We start from the raw sequence: 17,511 nt of genomic DNA on the forward strand, positions 1-17,511 counted from the left end.
TCAGTTGGCTGATGTTTCTCTAATTCTTGAAGCTTTAAGCAACACCAAGATTGGTTTCAATAATGCCTTAACGATGCATGTTTACCTCAGACGAGCAAAACTTGGCATTTACCTCGTTTGCTGGACACAGATGACGTAAAACAAAAGAAAAACAAACATGAAACAATCCAAGCAGATTTTTCCCTAAACAGAAAACAAAGAGGTCATTTGTTTAACGTCATCTGCGTCTGGTACACGAAGTTTTGACCCAAAATTTCACCACAAAACTTCATTTGTGAACAAAATTCCTTGCATGTACAGTTTGTGCCCTGGGAATCTATTCATGAAAACAAAACGTAAGAAACTTAAAGTTATAAAAGGAGTTTAGTTGTACTGACGTGTTAAAACTGCACAGAGCCGAGTGCGCACACGAGTGACTGGTGCCTCGAAGCGAAAGGGATCATGGGAAGAAGAAAAATCGCTTTTTATTTCGCGCCTTCCTTTGCGCGCAAATTTTCATCAAGAGAGAGACGTCTCAGTACGAGGCATAATAAGGGGTATTCCAATTCCCTGATGATCAGTATCTCTAACTCTTTTACTTAGGAGTCATCCCTTCGGTCGCAAATTTTCTCCTCGATCTCCATAATTCTTCAGATCATATACTCAGGCTTTCAACAATTGCTTTTTGTCTAACCCTTCCTGGTTCCAAGTCGTAGCTCGCACTTATCAACGCAATTATGATCTACTTTTGCTCTCTGCAAATGAGACAGTCAAGAACAGTCAGTTGGAAAAGCTGAGCATTGTTCTTGGGAGTAGGGGCAATGTTTCTATTGTCCGTTCTATTTTTCTTTTACAAGCGTATGTAGCCCATCAGGAACCGGAATTCCTCTTTTTTTCCTTTTTCTGGCTTTTTCTTAAACCTTGTAACTTGAGACTTCCGAGAGAGTTTCGAAAATGTTGAAAGGAAAATTTGTTTAAGCCAATAAGACACATGTTTACAATTTTAATTTTATATAATTTAAAACAAAACTACGTATGTACACGATAGAATCGAAGTTAAGTTACTTGAAATTCGACGTTTTGCTTTAATTAAAGAAACAATGTCAGCTAAAAATTCTCCCACTATTTACATCCAAAGAAATTAAAATCTGCTATCGGATAGAAAACTACTTCAGTTAGTCGGCTCCCTCGCGTACAAATATTTCTCTTGTGTCATATATTACAGATCAATGAAACTCTAATATTACTACAGTATTAACAATTGCTATTCCATCAAAAAAAGGTCTACTTAGGAAAATTAAACGTTTTGCAGGAAAGAATGACACATTTCCCGCTTATCCTAATAAGAAGGATCGTCTGGGAGAGTATGCATAATTCCAATATAACGAGGTCCCTCTGTGGCAGGTGTCTGAGAAAAAAAATGTCCGGGGGTACCTAACTATGACAAAGAATGTCATTCTTTACCTTCATTTGTGGTGTTCGTTATACAGGGACCCTAGCGGGGGGGGGGGGGGGGGTACTCTGGATTTCAAGTGACGGAAATGATCGAATTGGGGGAAAAATAAAAAAACCCCAAAAAATCCTGGACCAAGAATTAACCCCCAAAAAATCCCATGCTGAATTTCCGAGCCTCAGAAAGTTTGGCCGTACTTTATTTGCAGAACAACGAAGCTGGGATACGCGGGCAATACCACGAATTTTCAGATTGTTCTAAAGACTCAAAAAATCCCCACTTAAATCAAGCAAACCTTCAAAAAAATCCCTCGAAAATCTCCGTCACCTGAAATGCGGAGTACTCTTCCTGGGAAAGGGAATCGTTATATTGGGATTTCGGTACATGTTGATATATAATAATTTATGTAATAAGTAATTGTATTCCTCATCCAACATAATTAATTCTTAAGTACTAAACGTGAAATCGGAGTACTGTTCATATAAAATACTTAAGTAAAATGTCTCAGTAGTTTGCAATTTAGCCAATCAGATTTCTTCAGTGAAACTATAATGAAATCTAACCAGGCAATGACTTGACAGGATTCACGGAAATCTCCCATCAATCAGATGCCACAACAATAGATACAACTTCTGATAATTGAATTCTCTCACTTTGGTTCAATCGCGAACAGCGGGTGTCTGACTTGGAAAAGATTCCGAAGTCTAGAGTTTCTTCACAGTCCCAATGTGAAAGATGTAACTCTCTTATTCAATACTATGAACCCTGGTAAATGTCCGTACTACGATGCGACGCTACAGCCAAATAAACAGTCTCCCCCATGTTGAAAAATACCATATCTCTCGTTCTTTCCGATGGGATATCTTGTACCTTGGCGAACTTTTTCGAGTGATATCTGTCCCAAGCATATATACTCGGATTGCGGTCGCTGCTGACGATTGCTAGGTAGGTTTTCTCACGTGACATGAACGGAGAGGTGATAGTAATCCAATCACGTGCCTGTAAAAGAGAATCACGTGATTATAATATTGTGTCATGAGCATGGCAGGCTAAAGATAAGACGAAAACTGTGAACAAAAAGGAAAAATACCTAAGAAATAAGTTGTCTAGCAACTAAGTTACACAAAGGCTCTGTCTCAAAGCGAGTGTAAGTGCGAAAAGGCATATGAAAATGATTTTTTTATTTTCATGCAAATAAAACTCATTTACACAAGAAAGGTTTTACCCTTAAACTCGTTTTGAAAGTGAGGAGTCTGGAACTCGGAAATGGACTATTGGCTAAGGACACCAACTTGACGCCAATTGGGAGTTAAGAATTTACTTATTATACTTAAAGGTTATTTTAGGAGAAAGCGATGAAGTGTGATTTCACATATAATGTTGTATGCTTTAAAACTCATCCGCATGTTTTGCTCTTTTTGCATTGCAATTTTGCAAAGGGGAATTCTAAGTGTACCCTGTCATTATAGCGGTTTGGGAAGGAGACAGAGGGCAAGTGAAATTAGCAGTTCTATAACTAGAGGAAAAAACCGAAAATCTTCTGATCCATCTGCGTCCATCCGAATGCTGAGCTTAAGTTCTTTAGTTTACGCTTGTCCGACTTCGTTTCTACGAATCCATCACTGGTTCACTTTTCACCAGCCCTTAGGAGTTCGTTCATTTGACCGTAAGGAAAATAGGTCTGTTAGATATATGACAATTTCAAGACAATATCGAGTCAATCAATAAATCGTATGTCTCTTTAAAACTGCTTGTGCTAGTTTTTTAATGCAGTACATCCTAAACAGACAGCTTACCCTTCTCGAGGGCACTTCCTGGAAGAGCTCAAATTGCGTTCCATTCCAGCGGAAAATAAGTGAACTATCTGCCTTCCAGCGAGCTACAGCCAAGAATGAACTTCCATCAACTGATAGAGCTTTAACGCCATACGCACGCTCTTCTGTGGGTAACCTGTAAAATAGTTCAAATCTCGTACCAGACCACTTGTAGATGTATGTATACTCGCCGCGGGAGAAGGGACCTGGAAGAAAGCAAAGATAAAATAAATGGAAGCCACTACAAGCCTAGGTCTTAGTGCAGAACAAAGACATAATACGCATGGCTAAAACAGCGAAAATCAAAGACCATGAAAGACGGCAAAGCTGTAGTAGAACTCTTCTTCAACAGGGTCAGAGCCTTGGAGTGGTCTTTTCCAATTTTGAATTGATTCGTTTTATAATTGTCACAGTGTGTATCCTTTATTTTCATCGATCATGAAATTTTTCTTTTGCCCAGATCGCATAAACTCTTGATTTGAATTTGATGAGATATGAGTGCTTCTGGAAGAATATGAGTTTGTAATTAAAAAGTTAAAAGAAAACAGGAGTCTAAAAATTATCTTTGAGATCAATTAAATTAAATTCGACATTGAATGGAGGAGTGACGTTAGTAAAGACACATTTCATTCCTAACCTCCAATAATTGCTAAAAAATGTCAGACAGCGTACCTGTTAATGCCAAATACGTTGATCCATTAATTTTGAAATGTTCTACATCCGCTCCAACGGCCGCGATGTCCTGGAGTTTCACAAACCTCTCTCCATCCCACTTAAAGATGTGCGAACCACGCCCATAGTAAATAGCCACAGCAAGATACGTGTCTTGGCCAATTTTAAATGGCTCAACATCGAACGCCTTCACTGTGGACAGCGTTTGAAATGGAGTAAATAAGTTTCCGTTCCATTTGAATACGGGTGAGTCGTGCGAACGAGAGTTGCTCGCCACGGCAAAATATACGTCTTTTCCGATGGTGAACTGCCGCCATTTTCTTGCAAATGGTACTTTGAGTACTTGAAAACTACGGAATCTGGAAAGAGAAAAAATAGAGAAAAAAAAAAACGATTTTACAAAGCCGCTAATATTTATGGCCCTGATCATCGGAGGTTCGTTTACTAATGACATCAGGCCTCAACTCAGAACACTGTAGTCGGCCGAGAAAGAGGCCAAACAGTTCTAAATTTCAGAATTGACTGAAATTCTTTAATAAAGTGAAAAATACATCGCGAGCCTGATACAAGATACTAAAGAGATATCAAATGCCCGAAATTAAAGCACAGTGATGAATAGAATAAAAACGGTTTTGTCTCGTAACTTTTTTTTTACGTTTTTCTGATAAGCACTTGACTCTTATAAGAAGAACCAAAATTAACATCATTAACTTGTTTTCCAGCACCACATTTGCGCACTCAACGTCAACAACGGTTATATAGTAATATGCGGATTATCTGGGTTTTTTTCCCCCCAAACTATCTATAAATATCCTTAAAATATCTTCGTATATCCTACGTGCTGTGTTCTCATCTAATGCTAAGATATCGTGCTTAAGATTAAATCTTTCAGCCCTAGTGTTAAGGATCAACATTCAATTTCTCCTTAAAATAATGTAAGAGAGCACGAGAATAAAGTAGAGGTAATTCTTACGTCTTTATATTTAGGAGAATTCACATGTTGATTCAGTCTACGGCTGAAAGATAAACATGCTGCCCAAAGCTAAGAGCTCAACATGGGGAATTAGGAGCGAAAAACACTAGCTCCAGCATGCAAGTAGAAGAAAAACATCCAAAATTAAGACAACATTTGCGGCAGAAATACATTCAATAAGCTCTTCAGATTAATTAGAGGAGAGCACACTTATTGCAAAGTTGTGAAGAATAACGATTTAACCTGGTAAGGAGCAGCATACATTCAAAAGGGATCCACCTTAACGAAGTTTCAGCCTGAAGAGTAACAACTTATTCAGTGATAAAGATATTCGTTTTTCAAGGAAGTTCGCAGAATAGGAGTTATTACGAGAGAGATCGACTAGCGTACAAAATAGCTACCTCTTTCACCAAAAGAGAAAACTTGCTCAATGTATACCAGCATTTTTTCCATGCTGTGGAATTGATCAGTCGTTCCATAAGCTCTTAATAATTTACCGTCTTTTTTCAAATTTTTTAACGACCTCCTAGAGTTTATTCCAAACTTAGCCTGGGGATCCTGTGTTATTCAAGGCCTTGTTTGATTGTAACCAGATCAGTTACCTTTGACTGATTTTTATTTTAAAAAAGTTTATTTTTCCACAAATACATGCTTCATGGGCTTATTTACCACTTTTACTCTTAGACTCGGCTATCATGAAGAATTTAGAAAGAAATTTTAGACTACATTCAGCTCTACATCGACGCTTAAAAAAGTTTAAATGATTATTGTTCAATTTAATCTTAGGCATCTTAAATACATCTGATTCAGAATTATGGGAATGAGATTGTTACACACAATGTAAATTAGTAAAACTCTTACCACAAGTATTACAAAAAGGTATAAAAATATTACTCCGAACAAACAAAAGGATCTCAAGCGCTGGTGTCCTCAACACGTACATGAGTAGTCACTGAAGGACATCATAAAACGAAAGTAGTACATAAGCTGAAATACAGTACGGCAAGAGGATGTCTTGTAGCTACTGTAAAAGTAAATATAATCATCTGACAACGTAACATTCGGCCAGGATACGGTAATTAGAAAACAAAAAATTTTAGGGATCCACCGTACTGACGTTTACGTCGCTACTTTTCGTTTCGCCTGGCCTTTCGAAAATTCATTTACTTAGCAAAACGTAAGTAGAGCCTGCATTGCTGTTATCACTGAGGATGGAACTGGGTGGTGCGCGTCTGTAACATCTTAAAGTTCTTATCAGTTAATTCCTGCTAGTTTCATCCCTTACTCATTTTTATAACACTACCGACTGTTGCCTTAAAACCGGAGGTCTGACTGATCTGTGTGTTTAGTCTATCAAAATAATCACCAATTAGGGATTGAAGACCCGACGAGCATAGCCAGGAGTAGCTTCGGCGAATCACGCCAGAGGGATTCGACTTTATCACGAACGGCGGCCAATATTCCTTGTCAATTTAGTTAATGAACAAAACATTACATCTTTCACTCTATCACCGCTCGATAAAACCATTTTATTTATGATTTATAGATCAGAAACTAGGAGCATAGTGTAGACCTTACACCGGCAGAGATTAGAGATAATATAAGGAAATGCGAAAGAGTCGCTGCCTAAAGAACAGCCAACTTGAAATTGTTCACCTTTAATCGATAGCAGCACTATATCCCTTGTTCATTCACTTTTAAGGTAAGCGGAATAACTTCCGTCACAAACATAGCAAAAACGAGAGCACATTTAAAACTCCTAGACAACAAAGTGAAGGCTCAGCACGCAGCTTCTTTACGGCGCGGGGAAACGAGATTTAAGATAAACACGAAGAGACAAGTTTAAAGCAGCAGAACATAGATTACTTTAAGAACATCCAACATTACTGCTTACAATGCAAGACCATCACCAGTGCAACAAAGATGAAGAACAATGATCCCCATGTGTGACTAGAGCGGTTAGTTCTGGGATGGTGCATGTGCCTGGGTGCATTATTACGTGGAATTAGGTGCTTTATTAAAAGTATGGATGAACACTCACGGGCTGTAACTGGGGTCCTGATCCGACGATTTGTCGCTAAATATAAGAAAGGACATTTCTTTTCACTTTATGTATATGTTGAGTGTAATACAAACAGTAAAGAACACAAAATGTGGCACATGAAATTGACACAGCCTAAACACTGAGGTAATTATTAAGTTTGAACGTTTAAGGTCAAGTTTATTCCGTAAGTAATTCGACTGTTACAACGAAGATCGAATCAAGTTGCCATTGTCAAAACTGCTAAGTGTCCTCCTTAAGCATGGTTTAAACCGAGATTAATAAAACCACTAAAAATTGTAAAGATGAGAAGATTTCGTGAAGGATTTATAGCTGGACCGAAAATGCCCTCAGTATAGTTTAACTTAACGACTAACATAAGTTTAAAAGAAAAAAAGACTTGGGCTAGCCTGCATAACAGGTGTAATTTTTTTTTGCGTTTTTCAGACGAGCGAAGGTAAGCGCGAAGCGATCGAGTAGCGCCAGACAAGCGCGAGATAGGCGTGTCTGTCTGGCGCTCTTCGCTCGTTTCGCGCTTAACTTCGGTCGCCTGAAAAACGCGAAAAAATAAGGCCCGTTAAGCAGGCTAGACTTAGGTAGTGATCCTTTCAGCTCTCGAGATTGCGGCTTAAATTACTGTGCGAAGGTCAGCACTTGAAGCAAAGAAAATGTTTTAAATCCTTTGTATACCTGTTGCCGCTGTCCCATTTGTAGATAACAAAGCTCTTTCCTCCCAACTGCGACACTCCAAGGAAAAGCTGGTCTCCAATGTAAAACGTACCCAGGTCCCACGCGTCCATGTACAGTGTTTGAATCATGTATTTCTTCATGAACTGTGTCATGTTCACGTATTCTATTTGAAACAGAAAATAGGTAATCGGTGATACTGAAATACGAATTTGAATGAAAGCTGGTGGTGTCGATCTCTCTCTGTTTCCCTCTATATTTATAAAATCAACCAAAGCCATTGCGTGGGTGTGGCTATCATGTTGTACTTCCACAAGAAACTTTGAAATCTTTTAAAAAATATCGCACTTTCATCAAACTATTTAATATATTGTCTGTTGTTATGGCAACCATCAGTTATATTTGTATGAGTATTGAGAAATGAGATGATAATAGTAATATTTAATAAATACTTGATTATCCTTTCCCGGCCCTATGAGGCTCTTTATCGATAAAGGAACAAAAAGATTTACAGTCTAACCTCTCCTTACGGAAACCTCTATGATATGGACACCTCTATATTACGGACAGTTCGTTTGGTCCCAGAAATGCCAAAAATCATAGATTTTCTACCTCTATAATACGGACACCTCTGTAAAGAGGACACGTGGTTCTGTCCCTTTGGTGTCCGTATTAAAGAGGTTTGACTGTAAACGGAAAATAACGAGGTTAAGAGCCCCAAGTGGTAGAAGACGATCGGAACCAGTTGGCTATTCACAAGCGTGACCAAGGATTTGAGCTGGGGACTACCGAGAACAACTCCAGCTAGCGGTCAGGGTGGTACTTGTTCTAACCGTTTGGCTACAAGGATGCCTGGGGCTCAAAATGCTCGTTTAGATGATTGTATCTTAAAATACATCGGTCCCAGGCATTTACCTTTCACTGGAGGCGTGGTGGGTGTTGTTGCTGCAAAGGGCAAAACAAAGGCGTCAGTCATTGTTTCATAATACATATACATAAACAGACAAAGATCGCTATTGTCCACCCAGTTAAAAAAAAAAAAATCAGTGAGGTGATTGTGAGAAGCATTAACTTTGTTTGAAAATCAAGAAACTTGAACGCAAAAAAACATGTCTTTATTTTTATGTACAAACATTATTTTTATGTTTGCGCCGTTCACAGTTAAGGCGTGGGTGGTTAAAGCAAGACTAAGTAAGTTTTGGTTTTCTATCTTGGCAAAAAAGTAAGCTAGAATATTCTTGGGCTGGTAAGAAAACAAAATTTGCCCGGAAAGAAAGGTTAAAAAGCGTTCATTATGTGACCGCGATCTTAATTTTTTTAATTGACTCAGTGAAGTGTTGACAATTATCGTCGATTGTATGCTCCTAGAAACTTCAGCAAGAAAACTCATTCGACCACAAAGCCAAGAATTTACAGTGTTTACAAAGCGATAATTGTTTTCTGGAAAAACTATGAAAGTCTAGAAACAAACTCACTGCAAATCAGGAAAAATAAGGAGGAGCATTGCCTTCGTTTCCATTACCATCTCTTAAAGGACTAAAAACTTGGTTTCGAACATGAAAGATATAACTGTATGATGTCCTTTTGGCGTTGCTCCTGGAAGACTGCACTTCTGTCTAGCTAGTTAATATCTAAAAAGGGAATTTATGATCTTAATCCTCATATCTTTCAATCTTGTTGAAATAAGTTTTAATATAAAGCATAAAAATCGAGACTTGTCAATTGTTTTCAAAATTAAGACCTCAGATGTGTAAAGGGTTATCGTACGTACGTTGCTATTTAGGGTAGATGAGCTTTTATGAAGCATTTTAACCATTAACAAAAGCCCAGAAGTTAACCGTATTTTTACTTCAGTAATCTTACGCAAATATAACGTCAGTACATGCATGTGCGTGTCAGATACTTGTATTTTTAGTAATTACGCAAGAAACTTCCTCTTACTTGTGACTAATTTGGGCGTTGGCGGCGCTGGACGACCTACGAAGTAACGTATAAGATACGTCAGAATTTGCCCCATCATGTTACTATCATAAATCCTAATTAGTGTCAATTAGTAAAAAATAAATGAAGACTTAGTTACGTTATGATCATCCGGAAAAAAGAAAACACTTAATATTGTTTGCTGTTCAAAGATATGCACTGTAATGATCTACATGAAAGTACCTTCGCATGTTGATACAGCACTGCAGACTTCTTTGCCTGGAAATAAGGATAATTTTAAAAGGGACATATTTTTTTTAGTTTTCCTCAAGTTTACTGGTTTTATCATTTGCTAACAAGAGATATTAGAAATGCAGTTAAGAATCTTCAAAGAACTACGTAAGTTCCGATCTCTTTTAATGTTTGACCACTCACTTTGAAATAGGGCTAATGGGGGAGGAAAGATACTAATTAAGATTATAGTTAAGCATTAAACGCAGGCTAATTGATAGGCCGGAATTAATCAGAATTTTCTAGTTGTAAAACTAAGAAGTCGTCAATCACCGATGCCCACTGAATCAGTGTGTGGGTTACTTGAAGTATCTAAAATAACCCAGAATGGCCAACTGAAAAGCATTCTTCCACTGAAGAATTACTATGGCGCACTATATAATTTGTCCTCATTGATTACGTTTTTATTTTGTACGCAAGCACATTAAACCTATTATGTATCTTGTACATTGTGCTTGTAAAGAAAAGAAGGACTAGGCCAAGTGGGCCCTTAGAGCGTATTAAAACATGATACTTGAACGTTGTTAAGTCTGAACAGGAGCCCGTACGTTGACCCTCCTGATGTAAAAACAGTGCATGTTAAAATTAACACGTCCGAACAAACAGAAATAAATTGAAGTTTTTTATGCGAAATTGTTCACTAAACGTCACTGAACCGATACCAAATTAGGCTTATATAGTATTGACTCCACTGAAGTGGCACGGAAAACTTGGGGTACAGTAATTAAGGCTTATTTACGTCAAGTCGGGTTACGTGTAATAAAACCGATTCACTCTATTTTTGATTCAAAGCAATTAAAGAACTACTTTTGACAATATAACAACCTATGTCACCATTACTATAGCAGGATTGAAGTACGAAAAAAGATTATATATAACTTACCAAATTTAACACATATTAATTTCTTTCCGTCAGAAGTGAGGTATTCTCCTGGCTCACATTTAGGAAGGGATAAGGCTGGGCCGGGTTCACCCTAGGACGAAAATCAGAATAGACTGTAAATCAATATCGTGCACAATCTCTTAGACATAAACTACGCATTGCAAACTGAAGAAACGGCAAATGTTAATAACAATGGATTACGCTCAAACCTTAATTTAAGTACCATTTCTGAGTGCAATTTTTTTTGGCTCTAAGGACTAATTGAGGAATTGAAAGATGAGTTTCACAAACCCTTAAAAATAACCTCCCCCGCTCCACCTGGTGTTGCCATAGTTAAAAAATAAAAACAAACAAACAGAGACATTTTCATTCAAGAAGATATACTTACTCTTGGTCCTGGGGGACCAACCGGACCCTGCTCCCCAGGTGGACCTGATGAACCCTATAAAGAAAAGAGTTGACAAATAGTCATTATCACACTGTCTACCTGCCTACCTATGACATACGACTCTTATCTGCCACGGATATCAAACGAGAATGTATTGGAAACGAGAATAGTCTGAAAAGTATACTAAAATCGTGATTCTTGTTCAACAGTCGATAAGATGAACGGAAACATCATTGAACTCTTGGCTTTAGGGTCGCCATGTACACCAGTACAACACATTTAAATACAAGACATGAAACAGAAGTCTGTACTTGGGAGCTTTTCTTTTAAATTCGCTAGCATTACTCTCAAGCCTTTAGTTATAGCTTTTGCAATAGTTAGAGTGTTTCTTCTTAATGTTTGCAAGTAGGTTAGTGTTGAGCAATGAATGATGATTATTCGGTTACCTGAGGGCCAATTGGTCCCGGTATTCCCTGACAATGAAAGCAAAAAACAATTATTAAAAGTCAATGAAGTTTGATTTTTTAAAATTTTATCGGCATCTCTTAGTGAAGTTCTTATGTTTTTGTCAAGACATTTACCCGTAGCAGATTGTTAGAGCGTTATGTGTCTTGATAAACTATTAAAAGACTAACTTTGCAAAAAGTTATGAAGTCAGTAAGTTTTTCATGTTTTATTGAGTTTGTCTAAGAGGCTTGCAGCGCTCGATATTTCACGTTTTACATGACCTTTTCTTATCATGCTTGAACCGAGGTTCTATCAACCTTGAAACAAATTAACAGAACTTATAGAAAATAACGCTTGCATGAAATTGTCATTCAGGATGCCATGGCTACATTAACAGTGCTTAACCTTGGCATTAACGCGGTTAGCACGCCGCAGGCCAACATTAATGTATGTATTGGAAGCCACCAGTACTTTTCGAATTCAGAAGTGGGAGTTACTAGGGTTGCTGTGAATATAAAGTAACCAACGAAAATTCGGCATAATATGCTTTAATTAAAACCTCACCCTCTTGCCTCTTGGTCCACGGATTCCTTTACTATTGCTCTGAAATAGAAATTGAAGAACAGACAATGGGGTCATTTGTTATAATCATGCTCTTAAGATTGCCTTTAGGCTTAAAAACAAGGCGAATACAAATCTCATTTTCCTGTTTTTACATTTCATTTTGCTCGATGTCGTTCTCGCTCACGATTCATTTCATGCATCCCAAATGCATTTCATCTCACGGTAGCTCAACAATTTCAAATTTATAGATGTTCATGTTCAGAGACTCAACCTAAACTCTACCGTGACCAGTTTGTAAGCACTCTAAAGAAATGGTCAAATGGTAAGTTTTAAGTCAAGAGAGCAAGTGGGACTTCGTCTTAATATTACCACTTTCGACATATTGTCTTGGTTTGAAACAAAAGTTAGAAAAATCCAAGTTAATCTGAGAATTTTACCACTGCACTGCTACCCGGTTCTACCATGCTCTTGCGTAAAAAAAACTTAAAAGTGTATCCAGTCACCCTGACCCTTCCATCCTAGCTTTTTGTTATTCTTGTCACTTGACGAGGTTTTTCTGTGTAAATAGAATCAACGCAGATGTTGGCTGTAATACGTAAGTTTTTCCACGTAAAGCGAGATAAAAGCGACACATTTAATTGAACTGTTACGGTTTCTCGGTGTTTTCTCGGAACTTCAAGTTAGGTTTCACCTTAGAAATTAGGCTAGGTCACGAACGATTTGTATACTTTTCAAGGCTCAGCCATAAAAGGAAATTTATTCAAGTTGTTTAAACTGACTCTTGCATATGAATGAACAGGCGTGGAATGGCCACACCCCGACTGAAGATAAAGTTTTGTGAGCACTATCAACAATGCTTAAAGAGCTAATTAATAATGTCAAATACTCAAATCTGTTCTGATAAATATATTGCCGACTTGTTTACAACTTTTCTGCATTTGCTATTTAAAGCATTGCCCGCAATATAACGACCATATGAGTTCGCGGGCCTATCAAGGAATAGCCATAGCCAAAATTGCCCTGATTAACGTTTGAGGAAATAAATTTAGTGCTTTAGCACCGTTCCTTTAGCTTGCTCACTAAAGCATGTCTGCAGTTGAAACGGAAATTTTGACAGGTCTTCCGCCAAGAAAATTTATGTCTTTGTTCTTTTATTCTTGTTTTGATAATATTAACGTCACGAGGACACCGCGAGCGTAAGGGAGGCGGAATATAGTTAATAAGATGGAAACTGTAAAGGGAAGCAAAATAAGATGTGAACAAAAGCAACAGCCTCCGGGCACAACTGCTGTCACAGGGGGTATGACTTTTAGTTATTGCTTGGTAAAATTTAAGATCGAGCGATTAAAAAGATACCCGCAAATCGTTCGCAAATGCGTCTCACAGATATCGTTTGTGTAATAAACATACTCATTCCCCTCTTGTGTTTCAACGCAGTGACTACGATTTCTCTGCGGTTAGCAGTTTTGAATAAGGACACGACTAGAATTTCTAGAAAACCACTATTATTCTCTGGGATGGCATGCAACTGGTCTGTTTTTGCAATCTAACGAAAATGGCGAGAGTTTACTCTCTCTCCTCTGTGATTGGGTCTTCAATGTTTTGGTTATAGAGGGAAGTAGGACATGTCTTGTAGACAAGCGTTCTTACTCTCTCTCTCTTTCTCTTGGAAATTTTCATCAGATCTAGCTGACATTTCTTATCAGTGCTTAGTGACAATGGTTTCTCTTAACAATGTTTAATTCTGTGATTTCCTAACCTGCAATTTGCATGCGATCGAGCAAGACCCATCAAAAACCCACGACTTAAATAAATACGTTGAATAAACAGACATGCAATAACCTCCTACTTGAAAATGTGCGAATTTTCGCTAGAGGAGTTAATGATTTTGTCTAACAAATCTGGAAGGCGAGTGCCGAGAGAGAAAGAAAGAGTACAATGCGAGTGAATTTCTTACACAAAGCAAGCAAGAAGTAAGCAGTCAGGCAGAAATCCTTGGGGAAAGTTGTTTATGAACTAAAATGACGAAAGAAGTCACTTATCCTTGTAAGGGCATCTTTCGGTAACAAGAATAATTTTTCAACGTACATACCTCATGAAACTACCTACATAAAGACTTTATAATTATGTAATGAACTTAACAGTACACATAGTAACGCATTAACTCTTAAACATTTATCATCCGCCGATCAACAAAAACAATGAACGCGCTCTAATTAAAAGAAAAATCATAAACGTTATAAAATTAACGAATAAAAGTTAGGAGCAGAAAAAGAGATTCACTATTTACCCGCAATGCTTTGCTGACTTTCACTTCAACTTCACTGGATATATATGTTCTGCAAGCTTTCGGACACTGTCGTTTTGTTAAGACCATCGGGAACAGAGACATTGCTAAAACAAACATCAATAATAGAAAAAACGCCGAAAAGCGATCCATGTCTCCTCTTCGAAGCTTTGATCCGCTGTGAAAAACTGGGGATCCTGCAAACACAGTCTTCTAATGTTACTTGATCACAGTCGGTGACAGTACTAAACGATTGGGACTCAAGCCAAGTTGATATACATACGACGAGATTAAATCATATCACCGATTTATCAGCGCAAAGTCACGCGTTCACACTCCCAAACCGCAGATGATTGAACGTGCGAAATGCAAATTGGATCGGGGTTAATCAAGTGTGAAATCGCAGAGGGGTTTCGTTCTTGCCAATGAGCGATAAGACAAAACTGCATGTGGGAGACAGGCTAAGTTTGAAGGAAATTTCCTTTCCAATTTCCGGACTTTTTATCCAAACAAAGAATAACAAATGTTTTGTAATCTTAAATTTTTTTCTGCGGAAGACGATACGAAGAGAAAGCCATCTTATATGCAAGAGACGCGATTCGAGGACCGGAAGCGCTAACAAGCTGGTGAGTGTATACAAATGAAGAGGGCAAACCCAATACATTCCACCCCCTCTCGGCTCTGAAACTTGAAAGAGCGGTGGATTAATAATATTGCGGGAAAACTGTAACATCTTGAAAACCGCTATGCTAAATATGTCACGAAACTGTTCAAATGAGCAGAATATTTCCGCTCCAAAACGCGATTAAAAGTAGTCGTCCTGGAGTATGGGGTAATTTTGATATCAGCTGAGCCGGCTATTGCTTTCCTTTCAGACCGTCCTTAATCGTATGCTAAACTTTATATATGATAACTGATCTGAAAGACATTGTTTTCGATTAAAAGGTGCCTCAAGATGGTTAGGTTAAATACTAATTTGTGAAGAGCTGTTCAAAGGCTTTAACGTAATCAATATCGAATATTGTTGCAAGGTTTTTATAACATGAACTGTGGTGATTTGTGTAGTGACCCATTAATACGCACTAGAGGGGTGAACGGTTGCCCTGCTTATCAACTCCGGCATCTGCAAGCTCGAAAAGCCACGCGAAATGAATACTAAAAGATAAGAAATCCGTCTGCAGACTTGCTTAGCCGCAGTCACATCACAATAACATTTTCAATGGTGTTTATAGTCTTGAGAGTACAAAAGAATAATTCATACCAGCTAAGTGACTGCTAAATGATTGCTAATGAAGTATGTCTGGCATTCAATCACGCGCGGGACACCTCGGGACTGAATACAGAATTTATGAAAGCCTTTTCCACCGTTTCCAGAGGTGGAATAATTTTTGTACTCTGACTCAAGATTTTGTTGGCCTCATTCGATGGTCGAGAAAAAGCTGGCTAGGTAAGAAAGGCATTCAATCAATATAAGTTTTAAACGCAGGCTAAAAGGCCTTTTTCCAAAGTTCTATCTAAAATATCCGGCTTAAATTCTTGGCTAAATATTCCACTTTTAAAGAAGATAAGCATTTTTGATAAAACAAACAGTGCCACAGGAAAGCACCACTTTATAAAAGTAACTTTTATACTATTAAGTTGTTACAATAAAGTAGGCCATCGTAAATCCATAGAGAGTTGAACAACCCTGAGTTTGCAACAGCTCAATCAAACAAACCGAATCGGAAACCGCCTTAAAAAGGTGGAGGTCAACGGGCTGGCGTAATTACTACTGTGGGAGTTGTTGCAACATTTCATTTTACGTTGATATTTGTTTCTATCAAAGCCTTTCTGTCAAACAGGTCTCCTCACCACTTTAAGCCAGCCAAAGATGGTCATATCAGTTGGAGAGATTTTCACTGAAGCCCGGAGCATGTTGAGAGAGCTATTCTGAACACTTCTTCACGTATTCATAGAGCTGTGTTTGCATGGAAAGTAAAATAAAGAAAACTATGCGGATAACTGCTAAGCAACTACATCCGTCAATACCGACAGAATAAAAAGGAAGCCGATGCCGACAAAAATAGCTTGTTTTTCCCTCAGGACCCTCAGCTCGGATTGTGAAAATTAAGCTTTATCAGTGATGTTAACGGCTATCTAGGGAAGGAAGTCTGCCAATTTTCAATCGACATGTATCAAGTTATCCTTCCTCGTTAATTTGTGCATTCCTAGACGTAAGATTGTGTTCTGCCATATCGTTACAGGTAATTAAAATTGTTCTACAGATCTACAATAAGCTCACTTAATCTACACAAAAACCGTGTTAAATTAAAATATTTTATGGTGAATGTATTGATGCTTTAGAACCAAAATGGAACAGTATTATGAAGAGTGAGAAGAAGAGAACTTGAACAAAGAACAGCACAAGAGAATACATATACGGCAGACTTTTAATTCGCCCTTCGGACAAAAAAGACAAGGTAATATTGCTGGCTTGATCGCGGGACCTTTTCATGGTCTAGTGACAAAAGCGGAAAAGCATTTAAGCTTTAATGGCTCAGAAAGTAAAATGCAATTACATACCCATGATCACATTTTAAGAACACTTAAATTTATCCTTTCCTTTTGATAAACCAGTCATGCTAAACTGACTGCTCTCTGAAAAAAATATTTTCAGCATTTTTCTAAGTTTACCTTGTACATGTCAATTGGCCGAAATTTTTCTGAATGTTACAGAAGGTAAGACAAACAAGAGGGCTTCGTGTGTGGAGTATACTGTAATTATCTTATTAGTTGTTTATAGCTAACAGGTTTAAATTTAACTAAAATATAGGTCTTTGGACATAACCGGCAGCCTATATTTGTAATCTTTGTTTCTAAATACATGCAGTGAGTCACATTCATTCAACCGTACTAACAGTTTACTCCTCCCAAAATAACTGAACAGAAAAATTGTTGAGTTTTCGCTGCGTTTGACGAAAGATAAGAACTACTGATCAAACTAAGGAAAAAAACTAGTCTCTCTTATGGTTGCCAACTAAACAAGATGTCAGCAAATGACTCAAAAGTTTCAAAGATCTTTTAGAACTTAAAAGAAAACTCCACATCGATTCAATGGGAAAGAAATAAGCGG

At 37.8% G+C, this 17,511-nt stretch overlaps 2 protein-coding genes across 3 annotated transcripts in view; one reads left to right on the top strand and one right to left on the bottom strand.

Annotated features, from left to right (window-relative positions):
• The first annotated feature begins 239 nt into the window (after positions 1 to 239).
• The window catches only part of LOC140941153 (ADP-ribosylhydrolase ARH1-like), a 245,793-nt gene continuing 228,521 nt past the window's right edge, over positions 240 to 17,511 (top strand). For both annotated transcript variants that reach the window (XM_073390129.1, XM_073390130.1), the window contains exon 1: positions 240 to 243. The gene's annotated coding sequence lies outside the window, so the exon portion shown is untranslated. The remainder of the gene's footprint in view (positions 244 to 17,511) is intronic.
• Positions 963 to 14,746, bottom strand: LOC140940898 (leucine-rich repeat LGI family member 3-like). Its single transcript, XM_073389861.1, has 13 exons — positions 14,403 to 14,746; positions 12,113 to 12,151; positions 11,548 to 11,574; positions 11,102 to 11,155; positions 10,714 to 10,804; positions 9,783 to 9,818; positions 9,561 to 9,596; positions 8,535 to 8,564; positions 7,623 to 7,785; positions 6,933 to 6,968; positions 3,919 to 4,277; positions 3,229 to 3,452; positions 963 to 2,431 (listed from the first exon to the last, which is right to left on the bottom strand). The coding sequence occupies exons 1-13, from the start codon at positions 14,550 to 14,552 to the stop codon at positions 2,189 to 2,191; spliced, it is 1,488 nt and encodes a 495-aa protein (XP_073245962.1). The 5' UTR covers positions 14,553 to 14,746; the 3' UTR covers positions 963 to 2,188.

Source organism: Porites lutea, chromosome 6, assembly GCF_958299795.1.
Source record: "Porites lutea chromosome 6, jaPorLute2.1, whole genome shotgun sequence".
NCBI lineage: Eukaryota > Metazoa > Cnidaria > Anthozoa > Scleractinia > Poritidae > Porites > Porites lutea.